Source organism: Triturus cristatus, chromosome 5_1 (genome assembly GCF_964204655.1).
Source record: "Triturus cristatus chromosome 5_1, aTriCri1.1, whole genome shotgun sequence".
Classification (NCBI taxonomy): domain Eukaryota; kingdom Metazoa; phylum Chordata; class Amphibia; order Caudata; family Salamandridae; genus Triturus; species Triturus cristatus.
Genome location: NC_140587.1, coordinates 509,216,479 through 509,243,469, shown reverse-complemented (window position 1 = coordinate 509,243,469; position 26,991 = coordinate 509,216,479). Strand labels below are relative to the sequence as shown.

General features: G+C 43.3%; 1 protein-coding gene across 1 annotated transcript in view; it reads right to left on the bottom strand.

The window, feature by feature from the left end:
* ZNF704 (zinc finger protein 704) overlaps window positions 1–26,991 on the bottom strand; it is a 679,439-nt gene that overhangs the window by 367,515 nt on the left and 284,933 nt on the right. Inside the window, exon 2 of the mRNA XM_085605368.1 lies at window positions 21,633–21,880. Within this exon, the coding sequence (XP_085461494.1) occupies window positions 21,633–21,880 (248 nt within the window). The remainder of the gene's footprint in view (window positions 1–21,632; window positions 21,881–26,991) is intronic.

Below are 26,991 nucleotides of genomic sequence, written 5' to 3'. Positions count from 1 at the left end.
GAGCTTTTAGGGAGGAATTCAGTCGCCACTTCTATGGCAAAAAGGAGTGAGGGGAAACACCCACCACGCTGCACCACCGCCAGGTGCCGCTCGCTGTGCGTCAAGCAGGGAAAGGATACCCAGATAGGGGCTTCTGTAGATGTGGTTTCTTAGCGCTTCCCCACCCTGACTAGGGGTCCTTCGTCATTGGACTCCCACTTCCCGAACCACCCACGGATGCGGTTGCGTACCTCTGATAGCCACACTCGTCCAGGGGTGTGTCTGGCTTGTTGGTGTTGCTGGAGAAGGTCCGGCTCCTTCTTCTTCCTTTCTGGGTCCGGAGGTTAAGCTGCCTTCGGTGCGGTCTCCTGCTCGTCTCCGTCTGTGGTTTTCACCGGTACCCTGGTGAACGCACTGCTCTTCTCATCCAGCTGTCCTCGATTTGCTCCCACGGCGTCTGCAATCGCCCGGCTCTCTCCCTCAGCACCCACCAGCTCCGTTGAAAAACCTACTTCCTGGTTGGCTCCGAAGCCTATTGGAACATGTGACATGGTCACATGATGAGGGCCGGACTCCTGGAACCACGGAGAGTTAAAGGGGCCGCCATCGCTTTCTGCCAAGGGTGACTGAAAACAAAGCACAGGAGATATGTAAGGAGGGAACAGGTCACCACACCCCTCCTTCTCCGGGTCCCGAGACAAGACATCGTGACAGGTGAGCTCGCTGCTAGCCTGCCCGTTTGCTGCTCACCGTGTCTGTGGCCCCAGGCGTGTAGTTGCATCCTGCGTGCCTGCTGATCCTGCGGCCCCAGCCGCACAGCTGATCCCCACATGTGGGCACACACATGCACACGCACTCGCCTGTGGCCTCAGCAGCCCTGTTTCTCTCTGCCCTAATTCGTGAGGCTGCAGGGTTTCATTACTCAGGCTCTTGTCTCCTGCTGCCCACGCGCTGAGGCCCAGTCATCCAGCAATTGTCACCTATGGATAGGAATACTTCATATTGATGCAGAAAACTGGTTGAGAGCACCGAGGATAATTGGGCTGATCAATCACCTGGTGGGGCCCAGAGACAAATACACAAATGGTGCATTAACTGAGGCCTGGTGGTATCCACCACTTTCTACACCATAATAAAGACTCAGACCCCCTGATGCCTGAAGTGTGATCCACCCCCAGAGCTCCAGCACGGAACAGCTCAAAGACCCGTTACGACACTGCAAGTGCCCAGACCCCAGAATTCAGCACCTGCAAGAGCAACTTGCTGCACGCCAGAGCCCAGAGAGGGCACGCTCACACAACATGGCCACCGTACCCACAGTCGAACCTTTCTTTCTGGATGGCCCGCCATCCGCGCAGGCCGGCAAATGGAAAGACTGGTTAGAGCGTTTAGAGACATATTTTGCAGTGGTGGGCCTGAAGCCGGAACGTCAACGCCCCATGATACTGCACCTGGGTGGTGCTGCACTACATGATCTGGGAAAATCGGTGGTGGAAGCTGGCACACCACACACGTATGCTACACTCAAGGCGGCCCTGACTGCACACTTCTACCCTCTCGCTAACCCTGACTATAAACATTTCCTGCTGCGTCAGGCGAGGCGGCTTCCTGAGGAGTCAGTGGATAGTTTCTAGGCCAGCCTGAAAGAATTAGCAAGCACTTGCACACTGCTGGATGCTAACAACGAAATACGAGCACAATTTAGCCAAGGGTGTGCGTCCGCCAAACTGAGAGAAAACATACTCCAAGTCCCGGGAATGCCCATGGCTGACATACTAACGATGGGGCGGTCTAAAAAATTGTCAAAGGTGTGGGCCGCGCACATGGAAACAGCGTTGCAATGACAGGTAAAGACGGAACCAGAAAATGCTGTAGCAACTGGGACCACTGTAAAGAAACCGGAGCGCAGCAAATCACAATCCACCGCCAGGACATGCTATGGATGTGGGGGGGTTTCCCCACCAAGGTCCGTGCCCTGCCCAAGGAAAGAAATGTTCCGTGTGCAATAAACTTCACCATTTCTCAAAGGTGTGCCGCTCCGCCGCACGAAGGAGACAGCAGAACAAACAGGTCATCACCATGAACACCTCATAAACGGCAGAAAAACATGGATGACGACAACGTCGAGGGAGCTGTCCACGTCATTCATGCCATGCAACCGAACGGATGCCCACGGTGATGAATGCCAAAACGCAGTGTGCTGATTGCAGGACACCTGATGCAGGCGCTGATAGACACTGGGACCTCCATAAATATCATGGCACACTCCATGCTACACAACCGGTCCTATGGGCCACATTCACCCGTGTTTGCATATGGCTCCACGACTCCTCTTCCATTGGCTGGAGTATTCACCTTCAGTATCGCCCATAACTCTCGATCCACTCGAGCCAAAGTCTACGTCACCCAGGAAGGGTCCGGAATGTTGTTAAGCTGCAGCACGGCAGAGCACCTGCCAAGAGATACCACCTGACCCCTGGCACAGAGCAAGTGCAAACTTTGGAAGTCTCTCGGATGGGAGACACATGCTAGTGGTCATTGATGACTTTTTAAAAGTATCTGGAGGTCGAGATCCTAGAATCAAACATGGCGAATAACACCATACCCTGCATCAAAAAGATAATGGCCACCCATGGACTCCTAAAAGAGTTGCGGACTGACAATGGTCCTCCTTTCTCCAGTCACGAGTTTTCATAATATCTGCAGTCTTTGGGTTTTTAGCATCACAAGATTACCCCCCACTGGCCCCAAGCCAATGGGGAAGCTAGGCGATTCATGCGCACACTAAATAAAGTTCTTTGGCTCGTGGACAGAACATGGAGTGCCCCTGTATATATTTTTGAGAGGATACCAACTAACACCCCACTCTACGACCCAAGTCAGCCCGGGGTCGTTATGCATCAACAGGAAGGTGGAGGATGTCATTCCCCAAGTGCATCAACCATCGAGCCTACACGAACAGGTAGCAGCGTAGCTAAAACAGAGGCAGGCCAAGAATGATCACATGTCCAGGCTATGACACGTGAAGGAAAAGTCATTAGCTGTAAGTGATCTGGTCCTGGTGAAGAATCGGAATCCAAGAGGGAAATTCACACTCCTGTTCGATATGGATACGTGTACCATCCAAGCGATAAAAGGGACAATGACTGGAAAGCTGATGATACCATCACTAGGAACATATCCTATTTCAAAAAGTACCGACATCCTATATCCTCAAGCACGGAAGCAACAGAGTCGAATGAGGTCGAGGTATCCCCTGAGGCCGGTGAGGGGATCATCCGGCCACCTATAGCACGTGACCTGTTCCCTACAGATAACACAGAGACTGTTTTCAACCCGGCATCAGAGCCAGGTCATCAGAATGCCCCTAAAGACAGTCTGTGCCCAAGAGCGATCCGAGAATGTGACGGTCGAGGCGGTAATGACCGTCATGGGAGACGGAGGTACCATCTTAGACCCAGTCTTGCTGCCTTTTTTCAGTTTGAGAGACTTTATATTAATCTAGAGTATTGCCTGAATCTCCCTCTCACTTTTTCTCTCTCTTTCTCTCTCTCTCTATATATATATATATATATATACATTTTTTTTTTCTCCTCTACAATTTTTATCATGCGGAATTGTGATGTCCATTGTGGTAACTTTTTTGTTTCATTTGTAACAAAGGAGGAATGTTATGTTTTGGTGGGTTTGTCCCACCACACTGAAGCATGAGGGGTGTACCCCGTCGGCACCCGTAGACCACTTCTTGGTGGTATAACCCATGTGGGAGAAGGGAGGGGCCGGAAGAGGAAAAAGAAATAAAGGGGATTGGGACCGGACATCCGGGTGGAGATCCCAAACAAGGACAGTGTCTGTGTGCTTTCCATACTTTATCTAATTGTGGCCCACGTGTCTGTCTACCAGTGGCAGTACACAGCGCCACCAAAAATTCCTTGAATGGAACAAAGGCATGGTTGGCATAAACGTAAAGATGGCTGCAGCAGTTACAATTACGCTAAGGCAAACTTTCAAATCACCGACGTTTGATAATTAGGCAGAAGGGTAACCATACCTCTATGCGATAATGATATATTTAATCTCACATAGGATTTCTGAGAATGGCTTCAGTTGCCTGGATTTGGAAGCCATTTAACAGATAAGAAGCTTGTGATCTATTTTTATAGGAGTATATCCAATTCTTTTGCGTCTTACCTTTTATCTCTTTCCAAGTAATAATTCCCTGTTATAAAGTGTATTTGGATAAAACAGTCCAATGAAAACACAATAAAACTACACTTACAAAATTCATCATAACATATACAACGTGTAATAGTTCATATAGGCTAAATAAAAATAACAGAAATCGTAAAATTATTAAAAATATATATATCGTTCACTCAGACATAGCGGTTCCTTACAATCCATGCATGATATAAAAGTCTGGAGAAGTGATCAAATCGTTTGTCTCAGTCTTCAATACGCCTAGATTTCAGTATAATGCCCAGACCCAGAGACCGGCATACTGGGATAATCCATGTTATCCTTAAACTAAGATAGCCCTTATAGAAAAAACAGAAAGCGCTCTTCAGTCTCAGCAGACACTGCACAAACAGGGCACAAATTGTTCCTACTTGCTATTGGTGTCCATTTGTATCGAAAGTACTCACTGGAAACATTCTCTGGCAAACCTTAATACAAAGGTTTTTAGCACACAGTGGTCATAATTTTATCCATGTAATCCTCATAAACAGGAATCCATTTATGATCTAAATAACGATCTATAATTCCATTCGCCCTAGATTGTATACCGGATCTTTCCATTATAAGCAGCCTAAATATGCTTTTAAGTTTGTTGGCTGATCTAACAGCAATATCCTCAGGGAAAACCTACAGCTCCTTCAAACCCGGTTTAACAAAACCAGGATTTTACAAAAGACAACCACAGGACTTTAGTTGATCTATCCCATATGAGCAATTCCTTTAAACAATTTCTTTAGGGCTCAAGTTAGGAGTTGTCCAGATGTGTAGCCTGTACAATAATGGCTCAAAGCCAATAATGTCCCCAACTGTGTTCATCCACAAGTGTAGAACAAAGTGGGAGCAAAGGGGAACACAAAGAGGAACTCAAAGGGAGACTCAAGCAAGATCTAAAAACACTATTTCCAGCAACTGATAGTGAAGGCTTCGTAAAGAAATGTCCCTAGACATTGGGCCCAATAGATTTGCAGGGCAGACACTGCTCTAGACAATGAAGACTTAAAGACTTTATATAAAGATGAAGCTCAATTCTTTAGAGACAAATGACTCTTACAGATTGTGGAGCCCAACTAAGGGAATCTAACAACTTTACCCACAAATAGTCTCCAAAGCACTCCCATTCAACATGAAGCCACCTTTGAATCTCCTGTGTGGATTAAAGATCAGAAATATAGTTTTGCAGTCTTAATTTCGAGACCCCGCTGATTTCCCAAAATTTTGAAATTCATCCTCATAGATTTCCAACCCATGGGCATTATCGAGATTAGGAGAGTGTTGTGTAGGTACATACGTGCAGGAATTTTACAACCTGCTAATTTAGGTGAATCGTTAAATGACTTTTAAAAAAAATTAATGATGTCATTCATATAAAGCGTAAACAGCATGGGTGCAAGGACACACCCTTGCCTTTATGCCTATCTTTCTACTGATGCACTGACAGCCCACCATTTCTCCCCATCTCACTAGTGTATGTTTGCCACGAAGTACCCTAATCAATACTCTGAACTGCTGTTCTGGGACACCAGTGATTGAAGCACTTTCCAAAGAGTAGCACAGGGAACTAGGCCAAAGGCCCTGAGGTCAATAAATGCAACATGCAACCTAAGAGACACATATTTCCAATGAATCTGGGCTAAGTGAAACACCTGATTAAATCAAATAAATAATCTGCTTAAGCAGAGCAATCGTTGGGAACGTTATTAAAGGAAGAAAAGCAATCCAACAAATCACTGCTGCTGTCACTGCTGCACTGATCTTGTCATGGTGGACTCATTATCTAGTGTAATGTTATCCACATACAAGCCAGAAGGATGTAGCTGAAAGGAAGGTCCTAAACATTTGGTAGCAGGCAATTTCATGAATTCATTCAGGGAATATAATGGTTTATCTGGAGATGTATAAGTGTGCGATGAGGCTTGGAAAGTCCGTAAAATGTTTTCTAACATGAGCTTTTAAGAGACTCTTAGGCCCAGATGAACAAAACCTTCCCGCATGAAAGGGAGAGAGCAGGAAAGGGTCATATCTACAAAGATATGGCACCATCCTTCGCTACCCTTGGTGCTGGCACACAAACAGGCTACCGAGTGCCCCACACACACACCTTTGCATCATAGGCAAAGGTAACAGTGTGAGCCTAGCATAGGGTTTGTACTGGAAGGGTACCTTTCAAGTACACAATACTATGTCTTGATACACTTTAAGAATGTTTGCACTTTGGAAGTTTGCTGTACAGTGCAGCACACATGCAAAGTCAGAAAAGTTTGTAGAAGTAAAAGCATTTCTCTTTTTTAAAGCCTGCTTCAAAGTGGCATTATATTTTTCGTGCAAAACCTTGTCTACTATTGTTAGTAGATAAGGTTTTGCATCAGTAACCATGGGGGGCTGCATGGAAACACCCATGGAGGGCCCCTTGAAATAGAGCAACATAAAGCAGCACATTGCTCTGCTTTGCACTACTTTCAGGCAACTTCTTTCCAGCGCAAAACAAATTTGCACTGTAAAGTAAATACAAAAAACATTTTGACCAGGTTCACACAATTTTTGTGATGCCACCCCAGCTCAAACTGTTTGGTAATCTGGGTTGTACTGTGAAAAAATGACAGAAAATAATGAGTGATCATTGTATTTCAGTTTTGATTGAATTCCCTGCCCAACCTAGATCTGGCTACATCCAAAGTCTTTTTGACTAAAGTTTTATATCCTGAGATAGATTCTTGCTATAAAAACACTGTGATTTCTACCACATTAGTGAGCACACACTAACCCTTGTGACTCAATAAATTAGCAGCCATGAATGCAAATGAGTTCAACCATGAGTTGCAGATGAGTTATCTATCATCTTTCAGGAGGAGTATCAGATCAACTTCTGGTTTGAAGGAAACCTAAAACATTCAAATACAATGTTCTGACCATTTTAAAGGAATACAGGTTACTTTCCAGGTCTACCATCCAAACTGTGAGAAGAACATTCTATGAATTAGTACATTCTAAAAACAATTACAAATTAACCTGAGATAAACAGCATACTTCGTATAGAGATCATAATGTCATGATTTCTGGAATCCTGAAATTTCAGACATGAATTGTCATACTAAGCAACCTGATTGATTCCCAATGAAACTTGAGTGTATCCCTTTACTTAAGAGTTAAACTCCTTATCAGAGACATTTTGCAAACAATGTGATCGGACCTAATCAGAGTAGTTATGGGTCATGTGCCTGTTGACTCTATTGATGGAGTTCTAAACATCTAAGAAGCTAGAAATCAGGAGAGCACCTAGCCTGGATCCCAACTGATATACGTTTACTAACCAGAATAGCCCAAAAATTGACTAAAGTGTCCTGAATTAATGTTATGAATTGTGTGATGATGTTGTATCCATCTCCTTTTACCTAAGGTTTATAAAACAATGCAATATAAATGTCACTTAACATTTTGTAGATGCAGTGGACAAGAATTTGGAAACATATTCTTAGTCGGGCTGTATCATGGCCTCAGGGGTGGCTCCTCCACATGGACGGAGGAGCTTAGCCCCACTGCTTTCTCGCAGTGCGAGAAACAGAAACATAAAATAGTATTTTAAATACCGTTTTATGTTCCTGCTTCTCGCACTGCGAGAGAGCAGAAGGCAGATTTTGGTTGGGGGTGGGCATTCCTGCTCCAGGCAGGGGAGGATTGGCTTGCCCACTCTGAGTGTGCTGACTGTTTGGTCACCCCAGGGCCGACCAAACCAGTCATATGCACTCTGCATTTTCTCTATGTAACAGCTTTTGTGCCGCCCCTCACCACTTTCAAAAGTCAACAGCCGCCACTGCATGGCCTCTTTCCGGGCTGGTATCAGAGCTTAACATGGCACAGTAGTGTTTCATTTTAGATTGTATTCTACCAATTCCGAAATACTAAAAAAGGTACTCTTTTTCAAGCATTTTTTAGCTAAAACCCACATCTAATGCACTATCCAAACCTCTACTATCTGCCACTCAGCCAGGTCTTTGGCTAGAACCGGGACAGACTGTATCGAAATATTTGTTGGTCAGGAATCATATCCATATATTTCCATTTTTGGAGGAGGATGCATGCCAAATTCCAATTATAGTTCTTTTTATAGTTTTTTTCTTTCTCATGACGAGAGGATTCTATCAATACTTCCAGTGGCGGCTGCTCCCGGGAAGCAGTAGTGAGCTGGGGAGAGTTAAAAAAAAAAAAGATCACTAACCTCCCGGCTGGCCAGCCGCCACCTCTTCTCCGTCCTCTGGTTCTGTGTGAACTGGAATACTCAGACTCTCAGACTTCCCTAAGCCTATCACGACACTGCTGTCATTATGACAGCAGCGTCGTGATTGGTCTGAGCGCTATGGTTCGGTGCTCAGACACAGACAGGGGCTGGGAGCCTATGCATGTTCTTCACCTAGGCTGTGCATTACAGCCCGGTAGAAAATGTGCTAAGTGCGCATGACTGTTTGGTCATCCCAAGACTGCTGGCCAAACCATAATGTGCACTTAGAAAGTGCCCCAACCACTACTCCCCCTTCTCTGTGAGCAGCCAAGCCCCACCCCACAGAACTGCCTTAGCGCGGAAAATATAATGATAATAACAGTGAGTTATTCTAATTTCCTTTTTCCTTTTTTGCAGTGCTGAAGAGCTTTTCCTAATCACCAGAGTAGACAAAAGTTTTCTGTTAACAAGAATTTAAAGATACAATGTCACAATCTTATGATACTGGCTGCAATTAATGCCATTCCACCTGTGTCAATATCCATGATGGATGTTTTAGGGGTTTACCCAAAAGAACACTATTCTATTACTACCACTCCACTAGTAACACCACTACTAATACTGCTACTTCTACCAGTAGCAATAATTAGACTTCATTTTACTACATCGAACTGGAAACATTTTGTATTTTGCTTTCAGCTGAGATACTTCAAAAGGAACAGATGGTCTGAAATGAGATTACTTAAATTTGTCACTGGCTAAATATGCTTCCTGCTAACACGAAAAACACATCAAACACTAGGAGGGGTGCAGCCACTAAGAGGGTCAGTCAGTCCTCTCACAGTTATGCCAGAGCCTTTGCGTGTCTGTCGATTAGGGGTTCTATCGATGTTCGAGAGTGAGATATAATCCCTTTTTTGATTGGCTGCATTTGACTCCCAATATGCTTGTTATTAAAGCCTCACTAGTGTAAGTAACACTGTTCATTGCAACCTGGCTGTTTGGCTATTTAGATAGTGTTGTAACTGTGAGTGTACTGTACTACTGTATAAAGTGATCGTCAGTGCTTTAATGTGCTAAAAGATGCTACCATAGGCATGCACAACATTGTGCAACTATCTGAACCGGGTCTCTGTACAGTCTTCTTTTGTGCCTTCTACATCTGTGTCGATAGCGTGGACAATAAAAACAGTACAACATAAGAAGCAAGTTACACATAAACAAGGCTCATTCCAGTGCACATTTGGTTATGCCAGCATTGGCCGGTATTTCCAAGTATTAGCACATTAAGCCAAAACTATTTGCTTCGACAATCCTTCTTTCCACAATGCTATATATCTATACAAACATGTTGATCTCTTTTGACCTGTTTTGCCCAATATCAACAACTTAGTTTAAATTCAATTTCAATTCAATCTTTATTCGATCTCAGTAAAGATACACAATAATTCAAAAAATCATCATGTAAAAAATATTAATATAAATACAAACAGGATGGTTAAAAACGGATAAAACACTGAAAAGATGTCATAGTAAGAACCTAACTTTTAATATTTCATCGTCAAAAGGTGCAAGATTTTTGTTATACCTCAGTACTGTAGGCAATGGTGACCCAAGACAAATAGTGCAAAGTATAGCAGCATAACAAAAAATAAGATGGCAAGCACTAACGTTGTGCAAACCAAGTGCATATCAGATCAAAATCAGCCAGGTAGTTAGTATCGTATACTTCAGCCAGCTAGTATCATTTGGCACATGCAGGCTTATTAAATGGCGCAAATCCTGAACCAATACCCGATTGCATAAGGAACATGTGAAAAAAGAATTGTTTCACAAAATTGCTTGTTATTGTTGCATTTGTTAGGACAACGAAATGCTGTCCTAAATCACACATGAGCCTGGCAATGTTGAAATTGTGTACATTTTCAGTGGCACTGTTATGCACAATAACCAAATCATTTTTGCATATATTGGTAAATTATCACTCCAGGTAGAACATGTAGCAGTAATCCATAACACGAACCTGACATAATAATTTTGTAAAAAAAAGACACATGGAAGAGGGAGCTGGCTGACTTTTGATTGTCAAGCTTCGAAAAAATGCACAACAGGCACCATAATTATTATGCTGTTCATGTGAAACCCCCAAGATAGCCATAAGTACTTAGGTGAGAGAATTAATAACACTTCGATAGGTATTGTGTGGAAGAACAGAACCAAAAACAGGCATTGGCTTTGCATTTAAATGAAGACCTCTTGGAGAAATGCCATTACTCCTTGGTTTCAGACAGGGAAGAAGTCTGCATGATATCTTCAGCCACAACTGAAGATACCTTATTTCACCTAGATTGGCTCAGGTACACTATTTGCGATATGTCATACACATCAGGGTAAACTAGAGACATAAAATATGGCTTACGACTTGATTTTGTCGGGCCAAGTGATCTACAGCATTCAATTTTGATAATAAAAAAAACTACTGCTACCGTCCAATTCAACAAGCAATTACTATCTATCCATAAAAAACGTGGGTCCAAGGGTAGCATTTCCTGTTTCCGATGTTTATTTTTTTGTAAATTACAGAGGGTGGGAATTACAGAGGGCTCTTTCTACTGTTTTCAGAAAGTTTGCATTCTGAAGCTCTATCGGTATCAGTATTTATGTATTTGAAAACAACAAAAATTTGCCAGTGACTGAATCCTGGGTGCAAGACAGGTAATTTGAGATGTCATAGAAAATGTCATGAGTAATGTAATATGTGAGGTCATAAGCAATGCTAACTATAACTTGTGAATGTCTGTGCTTTTTTTTTTATAGTTTAAAAAGTTAGTGTTGGCACTGACATATTCATATAACTATAATGTCATTTTAACCCTGGGGGAGGGGTGTTTGTGTGGTGTTTGTGTGTGTGTGTGTGTTTATAGCTTTATTCATATATCTTAAACCTACTGTGATGTAGAAAGGTATATACACACTCTACAGGAATTTTGGTGACGTGGACCTCTGGTGACAGTCGTAGCCCAAGACCAAAAAGATATAATGCTAGGACATTCAACCTAATGATGGATGATGGTAGAATGTCCTAAAGTAAACAGGAAGAACTAGAAAGACGTATAGTTGAATGCTGCAGTAGAAGGCCTATACCAGCCATTACTTAATGTGCGCCTCAGCGTTCCACTGTAAACTCAGTCATTCATTTACAAGGAAAGCGATCTTTGAGACGATGTTTTTTTAAATTTTTTTGGTTTTTTTTGTTTTGCATACTTATATAGCGCGAACTCGACCCGAAGGTATTGGAGCGCAGTACATGAGCACCGGTTACGTTACCCATTCAGGCACGGGGAGATTAAGGGCCCGATTCACAGAATTAACTTAAGACAAAATCCTAAACTTACTACTTTTGGTATTCACAGAATGCACTTACTACTTTTGGTATTCACAGAATGCACTTACTACTTTTGGTATTCACAGAATGGATTTACGACTACTAACTTTACGTCCGCACTCGGGCCGGAAATTCCGGCCCGGAGGCGGAGCTTCCGGCCCGGAGGCGGAGCTTCCGGCCCGGAGGTGGAGATTTTGGCCATGGCTAAATCTCCGCCACTGGCCGGACCCCCACCTCCGGGCCGGAAGCTCCGCCGCCTCCGGGCCGGAAGCTCCGCCTCCGGGCCGGAATTTCCGGCCCGAGTGCGGACGTAAAGTTAGTAGTCGTAAATCCATTCTGTGAATACCAAAAGTAGTAAGTGCATTCTGTGAATACCAAAAGTAGTAAGTGCATTCTGTGAATACCAAAAGTAGTAAGTTTAGGATTTTGTCTTAAGTTAATTCTGTGAATCGGGCCCTAAGTGATTTGCCCAGAATCACAGGATGTGGACGCGACCTCGAGGCTCGAACCCTGGTTTCCTGCACCAAAGTCGGCAATCTTGTATGACAGAGCTGTTGTCGACAACATTTCCAGAATTTCAGAGCATAATGTAGCATAGTTCTGCTGCACTTGTTTTGCCAACGAAAGCCCTTTTGTTCCGAGTTGCACAGTATTCGTTTATATTCATGGCGTATCCAAAGTTGTGAACATAAACCCCGTGATTTTTGCCTCAGATTGCAAATAAAAATATGGATTACTTGTTTTACAGAACATTCTCACCATATGTGCAGTAATACTGCCTTGTCCCAGGTAGCTGCCTATGACAACCTACAACAGAGGTGAGAAAACACGCTGTGCCTTCAGTGCCTCAAAACTAGAAACATTAAACAAGTGTAATCCGCGGCTGTCAGCAACAGATCTTAAATCCTCGAGGCAACAAACACTAATTTGGCAAACAGTGCATCTCTGGAGGAGGCCTCGTGTACAGAAGTATGGGGGGATAAACATGATTCATACCAAGCCATGAGAAATCACCCTCCTGTGGCTCCTATATATGGACAACAACAACCTCTAACCATGCCCCGACAGGCAGCCATTTTCCTAGAGAGAATGGGCTGCCAGATAAATAAGTGATGTTTTTATCAAAAGCACTACAAGCTCTTTGAAGCCCCAGTGAGGATGTCCATCCCTTGATCCAATGCTAGTGCTGCCCATCATTTGTGGCTCACAGAGCGACTTCAGCAATATGTTGCTTTACAATGTGTGCGTTGTACTACCGTACCCGGCGCTCTTTCTCCATCACAGAAAGGATACGATATATTAATTAAGCTACCAATCACAAAACAATAGTGAACCACTGGCTCATGATTGGCTGTAGGCACTAAGTTGTACAACTTTGTAATAAGTAATTGATATCACCAATGAAAAGAAGCTTCAGTTCTGGGATGGATTTCAAGCAAATGTTTGTACAGGATGTTCTATATATGGGTAGATGTAAACAGTGTGAAAACACATGCAAGGAAAAGATGTGTTATCTACTCACAAAGAGGCCAATACTTCTTGAAAGATTCCTAACACGTACGATACATAATGCGAAGTGGGTCGCACACCGCTCGTCATACTAGCAAATAGCCCCATAGGATTCTGGAGAATGTAGTGACAGCGGCGGGTACACCTATGCCACGAGTAAAAAGTTTAAAATGCCATCCCTGGACACGTGTTTCGAGGTAATTGCCTCTCGTCAGCAGGGAGCAGGTACGTATGCGGGGTGCTGTAGACTGCCAAAAATACCTGGAGGCATTCCAAAATATTGCCGAACAGTGTCATGTATTTAATCAAACTCATAAACCATTCAAATGTATCATATTGCAACATGAGGAATTTACATAAAAATTCAGGGCAAAAATGCATTTGCGCGTCTTTCAAACTGGTAGGTCTTAAATCTTCACTCGGACAGCAATGACCGAGACAGCAAAACGGGATCAAATGGTGAATTCAATAATTTGGCTAAAAAGTATATATTTCCTCTTTTTCACGGTGAAAGATATCACCCAAGCTGCACCAGGCTGCTTGAGTTCCAACAAGGGTCTCCTCAGCCATTTCACCAACATCCAAAGAACCAATGCTCATGCTGGGACAAATGACTGGAACTGCCTGCTTCTGATTGGTGACCTGATCATCGCCACGTCTCCTCAGGAACATGCATGGTAAGTGCTCTTACCTCAGATGGCGTGGTCTGGCACCAATAAAGGCTGCATGATCATTGCGGCTCCAAAGCATAAACAACCCAGAAGCCACGCTGACCAGATCTCTATATGGCATTGGGCAGACCAGGTCTTTGGCTGGCTGATCCACTGTGGCTGGCGACACAGAATGGCTTTCAGCAGGATCGCCAGAAGTTTCCTCCTATTTGCAGTAGAATTGGTGCTGTGATCATGCCGTCTGCAAAACAACTTCGAGGTGAGCATCCCAACAAGTCCAGACACAATTGCTGTCTCTTGCAATATAATGGATTTTTCACTGGAACCACAAGGTGGGGTAGAGAAGGGAAGGTAGTATTAGGGGCCGGGGAGGGCCAAGGCAGAACAAGAACCTTTTACCACTTGTCTACAATGCTGGTACTACCTCAGGTATTAGGGAACATTAAATTAATATGTCCAGCCAAACAGGAATTAATCCATAGGGAAATGGGGTGCACCAACTGCACCAAGCTGGGATGATGCATTAAGAAAAGATGATGGAATTTCAAGGGCAAGAGAAGAAACAGCAATTATAATTCCTCTTCCTGTAATCCCTCCGACATCTTCTCCAGATGCCCTTTTCGGCAGCCTGCCTAACAGTACAAATATACATCTGGTCATTAGTAATAAACATGCAGGAGATCCTGGCCTGAGAGTACAAGGGGCGGAGAGATCCTCTAGATCTTCTCCTCTTCCTGTCAATCCATGGGCATCTTCTAGCCCAGCCGTTAAGAAAGGGGTCTCAATGCAGGATCTCCCTTTGTTGACTTCCACATGAAGCATCTGAGGAGAGAGGTGCTCTAACACCAGCATACATTTGAATCAGTTGTGTCGATCTCACCAGGGGATGGGGGCTCACGACTGTGCCTATCTTGTCAAGTAGCTCCTTATAATATAAGGAATATGCACACACTCATTTGGGTGCCCCCCCCCCACGCTGCTGTGCAGAAAGCTGGAAAAATTAAATGGTAATTAAATGCTTCTATTACCATTTTATTTTTCCAGCTTTCTGCTGAATGGAAAGGGAAGGGTATGCCCAGTGCGTCATTGCCGCTGATTGGCAGCAATGACGAGTGGCCCTTTCAGTGTGAAATGCGCTTGTCGGTTTGGTCGGATACTTTGGTATAGCCAAACCGACATGCGCAATTCAACCTCTCCAACCCAGGTGTCTTAGACATGCTGCATGCTCAGGTAAGTAAAACTTTTTTTCCATATTTAAATGTTTGTTTATTTGTATGTATGCTTTTGAATTGTATTTATTTTGACCAACCCTTTTTGTGGTTCACCAACCACCACTGGTCACACATCTAGAAATGAAGAATCGAGACTTGCTCTAATGCAACTGACAAGAGGCCCCCATGTGAGTGAACACCTGGCACGAGATCGCCACGTCCGAAATTTCAAGCGAATTCACCATATATCATCATAAGATTTAAACACTGTAAAATTGGTTTAAAAGCTGCATCAGGTGCCACAAGGTTGGGTATCAATGAATGCCTATCTTTTCCATTATTTCTGCAAATCTTAACAGATAGGAATGCCCACTCATCCTCGTAATCTTCTCCCACCTCACTACATGGAGCCATGTTTGGCTCTCTTGCTGGGAACGGAAGCAATCCAAATAATTCCGTGAGCCAACGCTGCACTTACAGTTCAGCATTCATGATGTACTAATTTATTCAATAGATCCTTCAAAAGCATACATGGAGATTCCGCAATTGGCACACCAATTTAGACTACACTCAGGAGGAGCCTGGATTCCAAAACCAAAGACTGATCGAGACCACCAGGTACTTTGAGTTCTAACAGACAGCAATATGAAATGATTTCGATTTTGAACTGTGATGCTTTATTATGGGATTGTACAAAAAACAGAGAAGATGAGACCATCTCCCTCTCTCGTTATTCTGCGTCATAACTGTGATTAAGATGATCATACTTTCAAAATTTTAATTTTTATTTAAACCTTCCCCATCTATATTCCACCATTCTGTTTTTTCAAAATGTCTTTGAAATCCCAAAAGGGCTAAGGGACTGCAATATATTCAACTCCCACTAGCTTGGGGACGTTGGGCCCCAAATAGGCTGCAGTAGGTCACAGAATCATGTCCTTAATACAAATATCAACAAATTAGCCTTTTTTTCTCGCTGTGATTTTCCAGTCTTTGATTCTATGTTTTCAAGAAACAATGGTCCCAAATATAGATTAGTTAAACAACTGCTCATAAATAGAAAACGTATTCACAAAACAATGTTTTAATGAGGACAAATAAAGAAACACTTTTCAAGTGCATAAGTGACAGTAAGGTACTAAAACATGCTTGGTTCTCATGCAAAAGTGATACAAATACACATTAAGCGCGTCACAATTTACGCATTCTGTAAATAGCCAGTCCATTCAATCTAATTATTAAAACAGATCTGCTTAGTTAGTCATCATTCATAAAGGGATCATCATCAGAACTTGAATCAAAGGTTGCCCGAGACAGTGTAGTGTAAAATCCTTTAGGGGGACGCAGGTGCATCAAGATATGAATGAGAAGAAACTGGTCTGGTCAATTCGAATATAGACCAGGGCACTGAAATCTTCGAGAGCAATGCCAACTTAGTACTGTGGCCTGCCAAAAATAACATCGCTGGTCACAGACAGCAAGCAATCTGCAGGCTGGCGGGGGCCCAACATATGAGATCTGCCACTGGGTACTGATCAATCACCAGGTTCATGCGGTTGTGAAGTGCAGGCAAATGGAAACGCAAACTCAATTGCTAACACAATATTAAACTGACATTGCTCTCAGAGATTCCGGTGTCCTGCTCTGTATTCCAACTGACCAGATCAGTTTCTTTGCATTCGTATCTTGACATGGTTTCTCCAGTTTCTACAAAGAACTTGGAAGACTACTGAACTACCCTTGACAAGCAATAGCCCAATGGTGCTTGATCGACAATCCTGTTCATGGATGTTCCGACTTCAGTTTGCTTGATACTAATTAGGTCGTCGTATTTGCCCTATGGTCGGGTGCAAAATTATTGGGATGCCATTGTTTAAAGCCAAGATGGCAGTTAGGGGTGTCTTCCCATAGTTATTATGCTATGTATAACTTATGTTTGGAAACTGGAATATGTATTTTGTGCTGTAATAGTAGGTCAGATAATAACTGCCCAGTAACTGGGAGACCAAGCATCATCATCTTTGAGGGATTGTAAAGTGAAGTCAAGGAGGCTCTATAGGGTTTGGCCCTCTTCTGACATTTGGAATCTGGTTACTGCCAAATATTTAGTCAGACCCAAATATGTTACATGATGTTTAATTATATTTTATATTGTGTAGCAAATACTTTACTTTGTAGTCATTGCAAGTATTCTCGGTCTGCCGTTTCACGTGGACCCCCAACAAAGTCTCTCTTTCCTATATTGGGTGAGAACATAAATAGTGTGTTTGCAAAAGGTATGTTGATACAGGAGGTATCTGAGCATCCTTTTAGTGAGTCCAGGAGGATGTCTAAACACAGAAGTGTCTACTACCGGACCCAGGTGGTGAGGCGGGAGGGGGATGATGAAAAAAGAAAAAAAACACACTTACCTGGAACGTCCGGCCGCTGCCTCTCCTCCGTCCTCCTTCATCTTCCTTCTTCCTGCAGTCCCGGCCGGCAGCAGGAAGCACCCGGGCTCCCAGGCTCCCCTGAGTCAATCACAACACTGCAATGCAGCGTTGTGATTGGTCTGTACAAAGTGGTTCAGCGCTCAGACGGGGAATGGGAGGCTGGGCATGTTCCTCACCATGCTGTGTAATGCAGCCTGGTGGGGAAGATACAAAATGCGCATGACTGTTTGGCCAGTCCAAGAGGGCTGGCCAAGTCATGTGCACTTAGGGAGTGTTTATCACTCCTCCCCCTGCTGCGGCCAGCCCTTCCATGCCCAGAGAGCCACAAACTGCAATAGGAAAACTAAAATGATAATAACTATCATTATTATCATTTTGTTTTTACGTTTGTTCAGTGGGGCGACACTCCTCAACCTTAGCGGAGGTGCCGCCACTGTCTAAACACTGTATCTTTGAATGGAAGATGTTTGAGTAGTCCATTTGTCTGGGCTGAGTATGGAAGGAGTAAACTAGCTACAGAGAAATAATTAGGTTTTCTCCACAGAATAGTGGTTTCAGTGTGACAATGAAATATCTCGGAAGAAAAGTCTGATTGGCTGAGACAGAGCAAGAAGCTTACAGGTTGCTGAAAGGATGGGAGTTAATGAAGAGCATTGTGGCTGCTTAGAGCAGCACAAGTGCCCTTTCTAGAGGGAAGCCAAGATGCTCAGGGACCTAGTGGCTGAACATTCTTTGTCCAGGTCGAGGACCAAACCAAAGTGAGCATATGCACTGCTCTATGCGGCCATCCATAGCCCAATTTTATGAGGCTCAGAAGATGGATCGATCTTGGAAAAACGAACACATGTGAAACACTGTGAGGTATGACTGATAGATCTACACACCCCAAACAGTGAGGAAGTGCACTGGTTGAGAACCCAATCCACCGTCCAAGGGGTGGGCCCTCCTCCCATCATGGTACTCAGTCAAGACACAAGTTATATGTATCTCAGCCAGGGATCCATGCATGCCCAACATTACGTGGACCCTTGGATTTGGGAGGAATGGATGTCACTCAAGCTCAGTGGGGTTTATGACACCTCAGTGATGTATACCAGCATGATATGCATGGTGTACCTCGAGGGATGGTGAAGATGCCTGTACCCTCAGTGAGGGAGAATAACAGTGAGGCAGATGTCTCAAGGATGTTATGTATTCCCAGTATATGTAATAATTTCTATGCTTGTCCACCTACTGTTACAATGAGCATGGTTAGCAATGTCAGTGGAAATAAAGTATTGTAAATAAACTATAAGAACCCAATAACCAGGTCAAGACACTGTGATTTCATTACATATCTCATAATGACTGCTGAGGGGGTTTGTAATCCTTGACACAGCTTCAGCGAATTTCAGAATGAGGCAGATTCTGAAATAACTCGAACTGGGTAGGCCTGGGTCAAATAAGGCATTGATCTCTCTCATCCCAAAAACTGGTTAAGATGCTTTTGAATGTGCAAACATTTGCACCTTATCACTTATTAACACAAACATCAAAGGTCTTGTGAAGATATTGATCACAAGGTTTTGTAAGGTAATAAACTAACTAAGTAGTAAAATGCCAGAGAGGGCCCCACACAGAATCTGGAACGCACACCAACGGCCATGCGGCATATACATTTTAAGGTAAGTAGCCACCCAAAGAAGAAGCTGAGGGAAAATCACCCAATATAGCCCTAAACCGTAAGGAGGATACAATTCCCCAATTACTTTATCTGAGTCCGGAGAACACTGGACTGATTGGTGACTTTATCTATATAAGGATTGCTCTTCCATAATAAGGGTGACCCCTCATTGATTGTGAGTTGTTATAATAAGAAGCCCTTCCGGGACACTAGGCATCAAGTACAGGTCCCTTCGAGGATCTTCACAGCATTCATTTTTCATTTTTGTATGTAGTGGAATCAATTTGTGGGTCCTGAAGAAGGTTGCTAAAAATTCTATGTGATCCACTAAAACGGGTAGACGAAATTTGTAATACTGAATCCGTGTAAACTGTGGATACGAGAGATGTGATTCAGATATTATACTAAGTATCAATTAACACAGAATGAATGGATCAGGATGGTTGTAAAGACAACTATTGTTGTCTGTTTTGTCTTTCCCTGTGTTTGTTTTAATTTTGTCTTATGTTTACTGCATGAATTGTCTTGCGCTGTACTGTGAAGAGCTTAACTGGAAGATTCCTCTATTTTCATAATTGCTTTTAACTGTATGAATGGCATGCTTATTATGATTATTACTGTGACACTTTGAATGTATACATTATAAAGTTTTAAAACTATAATTTTCAATACGCTATCAAAGCTTTGTGTTTTTTAAATACTGCTGTGGTATTGGATTTGTAGTGGTGGTGAATTACCTAAGGGACAATTGAGGAGTGAGTGCAATATATACATGTGGATTGATTATTTCCAATGGGGAGATTTAACCTTATAATAAACTCACTAACACATGGATTGCAAGTAGACTTTGTGCCTGAACGCACCTCCACAAATCATCTGAGAACCTTGTCACACCTTCTCTGGAATAAGAAATATCATTCTACAGAAGCTCTGGCTCAGTCATTTGATGTAGAGAAGGTTGTGGAATGAGTATAATAGGGACACCTTCTCTACACCCTCTCAAAATTGTGTCAAACCTTCATCACAAAACTGAGATGGCTGTATGACTCCAACTGCAAATGTAAACTGTGGATATTTCCAATCAAGACCTATCCCAATCTGGTGATGCACATATCAATGGTGTCCACTATCACCACTTTAACTCTTACTGGCATTGGTAACTCTGCTGGCTGCACTTTCCCTCACAGAAGACATATGTGGTACCTCGAAATGTCAGCAGGCCAGATTAAAACATTGCTGTATGCTTATGATATATTGCTAACACTAACCGATCCCAATGTGTCCATACCGGCAACTATGCCCCAGATACAAAAAAATTCACAATTCCCTGATTCTTAAATAAATTGCGAGAAATGTGGGGCACTTCCTATTGATGTAAGATTTCCTCATTAACTCATTACACTTGAAACCAGTAGAACTAGACTCCGGTGGCAGAATATCATGCACACAAATTATACTGGTGAAAAGTGCTCTGATCTGATGCTTACATATAAAAGGGTCATGAGAGAAGCCAGGCCGAAATGCATGTATTTTAGAATACTTCATCTTTGATACTGGCCTCCAGAGACATTGTACAGAGAAGGGCTGCTTCCAGGCGACCCTTGCCGGAGATGTATAGGCCAATGAGGTGACCTACCCCACATTCTAAGAAACTCCAATAGTCTAAACCTTTACTCCCAAGCTATTTGGACAGAGGTTTCCAGAGCAATCACTATCAACATACCACAGTCGATATACTTAGCACTACTTCACAACGTAGAAGGCATCAGTTGACTATCCACCTAGTCACATAGATGGCTGGTGACCTCTTTGGTAGCAGCCAAAATATGCAGTCTTCGGCGCTAGTGTCAACTGACAGTCTCCATGGTCGATGAATAAATAAAAGAACTGACAACCAATGCACACTGCAAGCACATCATAAACCACATAAATGAACAGAGGATTGTCTTTGAGCAGATATTGGGCCACCTAACAAATAGAACAGCAATAAAGGTTAGGACAAGTCACCCCACAATGGTGTAAGCAAACCGCTCACAATAAAGGTCACACTACTATTACCCATCACAGGGTTGAATATACAGTGAGGCACAACTCTTTTGCCAGATACTATAATTTTCAGCACAATGTGATGTACAGGATGATCTTATGCCCTCACAATACCTGAAAGATTAAACCACATGAAACACCAAGAGTCCTTTCTACTGGAATGAGAGTACAGCTGACAACATATCATACATGTAGAGGCAACACAGTGGGAGGCACCCAACCCTTTGTTCTCTTCCCTTCCCACTGCAAGTAAGCACACTTTATTTACAGTAGCACAACCTTACCGTGCTTGAGGAACATCAATATTTGAAGAAACAACTTTGCGTTTTTGTTCGAGGAGGCAGATGGAGCGCGTGTTGTCTTTTTCATGCTCATGGACACTGTTATGCCTTTTGCTCTCTGCCATCTTCACATCTTCCTCCCTTGTGCCCAGAAGTAAGGCGGGTTGGTCTGTCAACTTTTGGCTGACTTCATTGTGCGTTTCATCAACTTGAAGGGGATTGGCGACTATTTCCCGCTTACTGCCTGAGCCCTGCAGCATTAAAAAAAAAAACACAAAATGGTCACAAATTACTTAATTCAAAGAAGTGCTAATTAGTTACTTTAATGCACCAAACAGACCAATAAAATGACACTATTACGTTCCTCAAAATGCATGGTACTGAATACTGCCAATTTCATTTGAAGTACCACAAAATGGCAATATTTGTTGAAAAGATAAAAGATAACAAGTTAAGCTTTGATTCGTTTCTTTGTAGGTGAATCATTCCAAGCTGAAAGTTACTGAGTAAACAGTTGCCAAGCAACTAAAAGAATACATTGCCAAATTTAACTTACTTTGCCGGCAACTACATGAATACCTTGCCGAATTTAACTTACTTTGCCCATAGTTGCCAACCAAACTGACATTCCAAACTGATACTGCATCACTCCGCAACAAGCCTCTCAAGCCTACTGGGACACACTGAAACATTGTTGTTTCACTGTGCCCCAGTTCCACCTGCTTGAGGACCTGGGGCTTGAAGGCCATAACCGGCTATGGTGAGGGCATTAAGGCAGCTACCAGAACATCAGTGTCCTCATTCTTTGGGGAAAGTGGATTCTTTGTGGAAGTTTGCTTCATTGGAGAGAACACCCAGGGACTTGGCTTTAAGTGAGTGGTAGTGCCTTGTCTGGTTGGGATCCTCATGGTCTCCTGTCCCTGCATCAAGATCAAGATCACTGTCTGGGACAGTGTTTGAACCCCCAAGTTATGTCTCCAGCAAACAGGACATGGGGATTAATTCAAGGGAGATTTCCCTGCACTTGATGGGCAGAGAGAAGTGTCTTATCATAAGAGACAAGAGGGAACAGAGCAACTCATTTGAACAATTCATTGTATAGAAGACAACAAATGTCATAACAATCCATTTAGAAAAGTCACTGTATGAAGATACTATGATGCATAGAATGTAAATGTGTATTCAAACTGACTTTTGTATAAAAGTAAGAAAGCACGCAGGAGACATTTGTGAATTAGTGAACGAACACGCTTGGTACTCAATTGATTCACACAATACAAGAAGAGAATCTGGTGTATTAAAAAATGAAGGTTATACAACTAAAACCATCTTGGGTTGTACTGCAGTCCATTGGAGAGTTTCAGCTCATACATTACTTGATCTAAAAAAGTCTACATGGCTGCTGTCGATCACGTTTCAAACCAAGGAAATAGCATGCTCATCATTAGGGCTGGAATTTGAAGAAAGTCTAAGAGAGGAACTAGAAGGACAGAGAGGAAAGAGCAGCTAGTCAAGGTTGTGAACCATAGCCATGGAGAGTTGTAGGCTTGAGAAGGTAAAAAACTTACTCAGAGGAAGGGATGGTGATCCCTATCCCCTAGAATCAAAGGACAATAGGCAAAAATATACAAATGTTTGCTGGAAAATATTTTGGTGAAGACACTCATAAGAGCCAACCAGAAACTTACAATAAGCATAGAATAGGACTTAGGAAGTGGTAAGCAAAACAAAATGCATCCAGGACAATCCTTACAAATTCCATATCTGGTATGCCCAGTGAGTGGCATCCGATAGTGAAAGGAGCCAAGAAATCCAAAATATAAGGGATCCTTTATGTTTACACCTTCATCAAACAAAGACACTGAAGAATGAAGAAGAACCAAAAAGTTAAAAAAGAACGAAATGGAGGAAGGCCCATAGGGCTATAACACTACAACAAGAAAAAACAGCAGAATACCAAACAGTAGTAAAAAGTAAACACTTCAAAATAACTTTAAAATAATCAAATAGGCAACATCTAACGGCACTATGGAAACAGAATTACCACAGCAGTGGTAAGTGGAATGTTAAAACAGTACATTTTTGCTACCAAGTACAGCAGCAATGAATTAATCAGTTACATTTCTGAAACACACAGTAACATTTCATGCATAAAACAGCTTTCAAGGCAGGGACTAAACACATTGTGGTCTAGCAATAGATTGGATCAATACATACATACAACAGCTCACAAGCTAGGGACTCAATCACGGTGTACCAGTCGTGCTGGCAGGGAGAACGGAAAGGTCTCATACACCTAGGTCTGATGCATATCTACTGTCAGGAACAACCTCTGAACAAGAACACAGTTGGTGAGGAACATCAAAGGTGGACTCAGTGAGGGCTAGTGCCTCCTGAGGCCAGCATAACACAAAGTGCCCCGAGGGCGCAACAGGCGTTTGAGCGTGTTTTGTGCGCTTCCGGGGCACTTTAGTATTTTGTAAAAGGGGCCGCACACACTTGTGTGGCCCCTTCTGTAATACCATAAAGCGCTTTCTCAAGAGGTCTTTCTCTCATTTGCATGGGAGCGTGACCCCATGCAAAGGAGGGAATCCCTTTGCCCTGCCCTATTATAGACGCGGGTGCAGAGGCAAAGAAGCTATTAGGGGGCACACTGACAGTACGCCGCCTCCCTGATAGCAGCCCTCTGGAGGGTCCGATGGACCCCCCAGACATCCCCCTACCGGCGGGTGCAGTGATGAACTGCACCCGGCTGCAAGTGGATCTCTAAACCACATTAAAAAGTTCAGGCGGGTTGCCGCCTGCACAGTGAAACATGGAGTGGTTGCTTCAAAGCTGCTCTGTTTTTCACCTGAATACACTGCCCCCAGGGCAGAGCGAGTTTGCAGATTCCCAGCCGGGGGCAGTGCATTCTTTGTAATAGGGTGCATTTTCCCTGTTTGCGCCCGGTGCACCTATTGTAAGGTGCGCCAGGCGCAAACAGGGAAAGTGCACCCTATACATATTAAGGCCCCTAGTGTGTTCTCTTTTTCCTGTTCCTCTTGTGCTTCAGGGTCCCATTTAGTGTGTCTGCAAATGAAAGGAAGCAGGTCGTCTGAACTTTTTCCATCTGAGTTTATCACTGGCTGAATAAGCAACCTCCTCCCTCTCACCTATGACAGTGATGAAGGAGTCAGGAGATGGGAAAAGAGTACATAACTCTTATATTTGGTGTCCACAAAAGAAAGTAGGCTGTATTCTTTGGTACACCCCTCAATGTCACAAAAACTAACCAGGACTAAGAATATAATGCCCTAACATTAAGGGGGACGGGAAATCCCTTTTGTTGGTGATGCAGTAACCCAGAGTAACCCATCCTACAAATTCTAAATCAAGCCCTTAGTCCCATGACCATTGATTGGAATGACTGGCTAGGAGAATCTCCTTAAGTGAGGTGGACTGTTAACAACACCTCCAAAAGAAGAGACATACTTAATCCTCATGTGCAACAGTTTGGGACCTTTGCATCCAGCTAAGATGTTAGGTGCGACCTGGCAGTGTGAATAGTCTCTTAAGGTGAGGAGCATCAGGTCTCTGAAGGGCACTTGACTTTTTGGCACTTACATGCCTTCTGCAGACCTTTAAAACAGCATCCAGCTCAAACAGCTTATGAAGTACTTGAAATAAACTTGGTGTGCACCCCGGTGCTTTAATAGTTCAATTTGTCCAGACCCAGCGAGGGTGACTTCTTCATAGATGGGAAGTTCCCGGATAAAGGTGTGGGAAACATCCATTACCACACACTCATTACATTGCACTGCTATTACAACGCAACTGTTACAAAGCAACTGCCTTTACATCGTATGCCATTACAACGCATGCTATTCCAACGCATGTCACTACAACGCATGCCATTACAATGCATACCATTACAACGCATGCCATTACAATGCATTATATTGTAAGTAACATAGATTTTTTAGTTTTAGGGTGGGTATAGGTTTTGGGGTAGATGGGAATAGTAATTTTTACCCCTACACTATCCAACGCTTTCCCTACTGTTGCAGTCACTGGAGTGGGAATAGCAATTTTTACCCCTACACTATCCAACACTTACCCTACTGTTGCACTCACTGGAGTGGGAATAGTAATTTTTACCCCTACACTATCCAACACTTACCCTACTGTTGACCTAAAAGTATTATGCGTTGTAATGGTATGCGTTATAATGGTATGTGTTGTAATGGAATGCGTTGTAATTGTAGTTTTTAAACATGCGTTGTAATGGCATGCGTTGTAAAATCATGCGAAGCAATGGTAGTTGCGATGTAAAAACTGTGTTGTAAAAGCATGCGTTGTCATTGTTTGCGTTGTAACATCACATATTCAAAGGTGCTTGTCTACCTCACTAGCAGGAAGAATACTCTAAGCCTCACCCTTTAGCTGGGGCCCTGTATTTGTCTCTTGAATCTTCTTCCAATTGATGAAAATCAACACCTCCTGAGGGGTAACTGCCCTTTGCTCTGCCTGCACTCTACGTGGCTCCAGAGGGACCTCATGCTGAAGTGCATGTATGCACCAGATGACGGCTCCCCCGGCAGGAGACACAGACTTCATGTGGGTCATCTACTGGAAACAGTTGATGACACAATGTGCATGGTATGAAATCAAAGCATTTTGGTGTTACAAACCCAATCTTAAGGAAGAAAAAACATAGTGTGAGAACCAGCAAATAAATTATGTAAAAATAAATCCTAAAAAAAACCATAGCAAGACCATGCATGGGAATTCACTGAGCACAAGAGAATTAGGATCCAATTCACAGAAATGGCGAATTATAGGAACTGGTGAGGGCAGCACATATGCACAAAGCGAAGGGGACAGGGCCTTAAGTGGGACGGGTCTGTCCAGGTCTGAGCACCGGCAGTTATTTTCAGGGGACCTCGAAACAGGAATCTATCGGGCTCTATTTTCGGGCCTTGCAAAGGTAGTCCATTTTCTTTTTTTTTGTCTTGGACTGCAGTGAGATCATGCACATCGATGTGCGCATGCTCATTTTGCTCACTACTGAGTAGTGGAGGTCAAGGTATGATGGCATGATGTCATGACGTCATGCCAGGTGAGCCGCCTTGAAGGAGGAAGGGAAATCCTTTAAAGAGAGCCATTTTCTCTCAGGATTGTGCTTCTCTTTTAGCAGTGCAGGAGCAACGTCGTTGTGGTGCCAGCCTTGACATTGTGGAATGATTAGGAGAGACAACCACAGGCAGCCTGCTCCAGCACGATCCTGCTCCGACCTTTCACACTGAGCGTCAAGGCTGCAGTGTAATCCAGCAACAGGTGAAGCACAGAGAGAGGAACTAGTCTGCGTGATCCTGCCACAGCC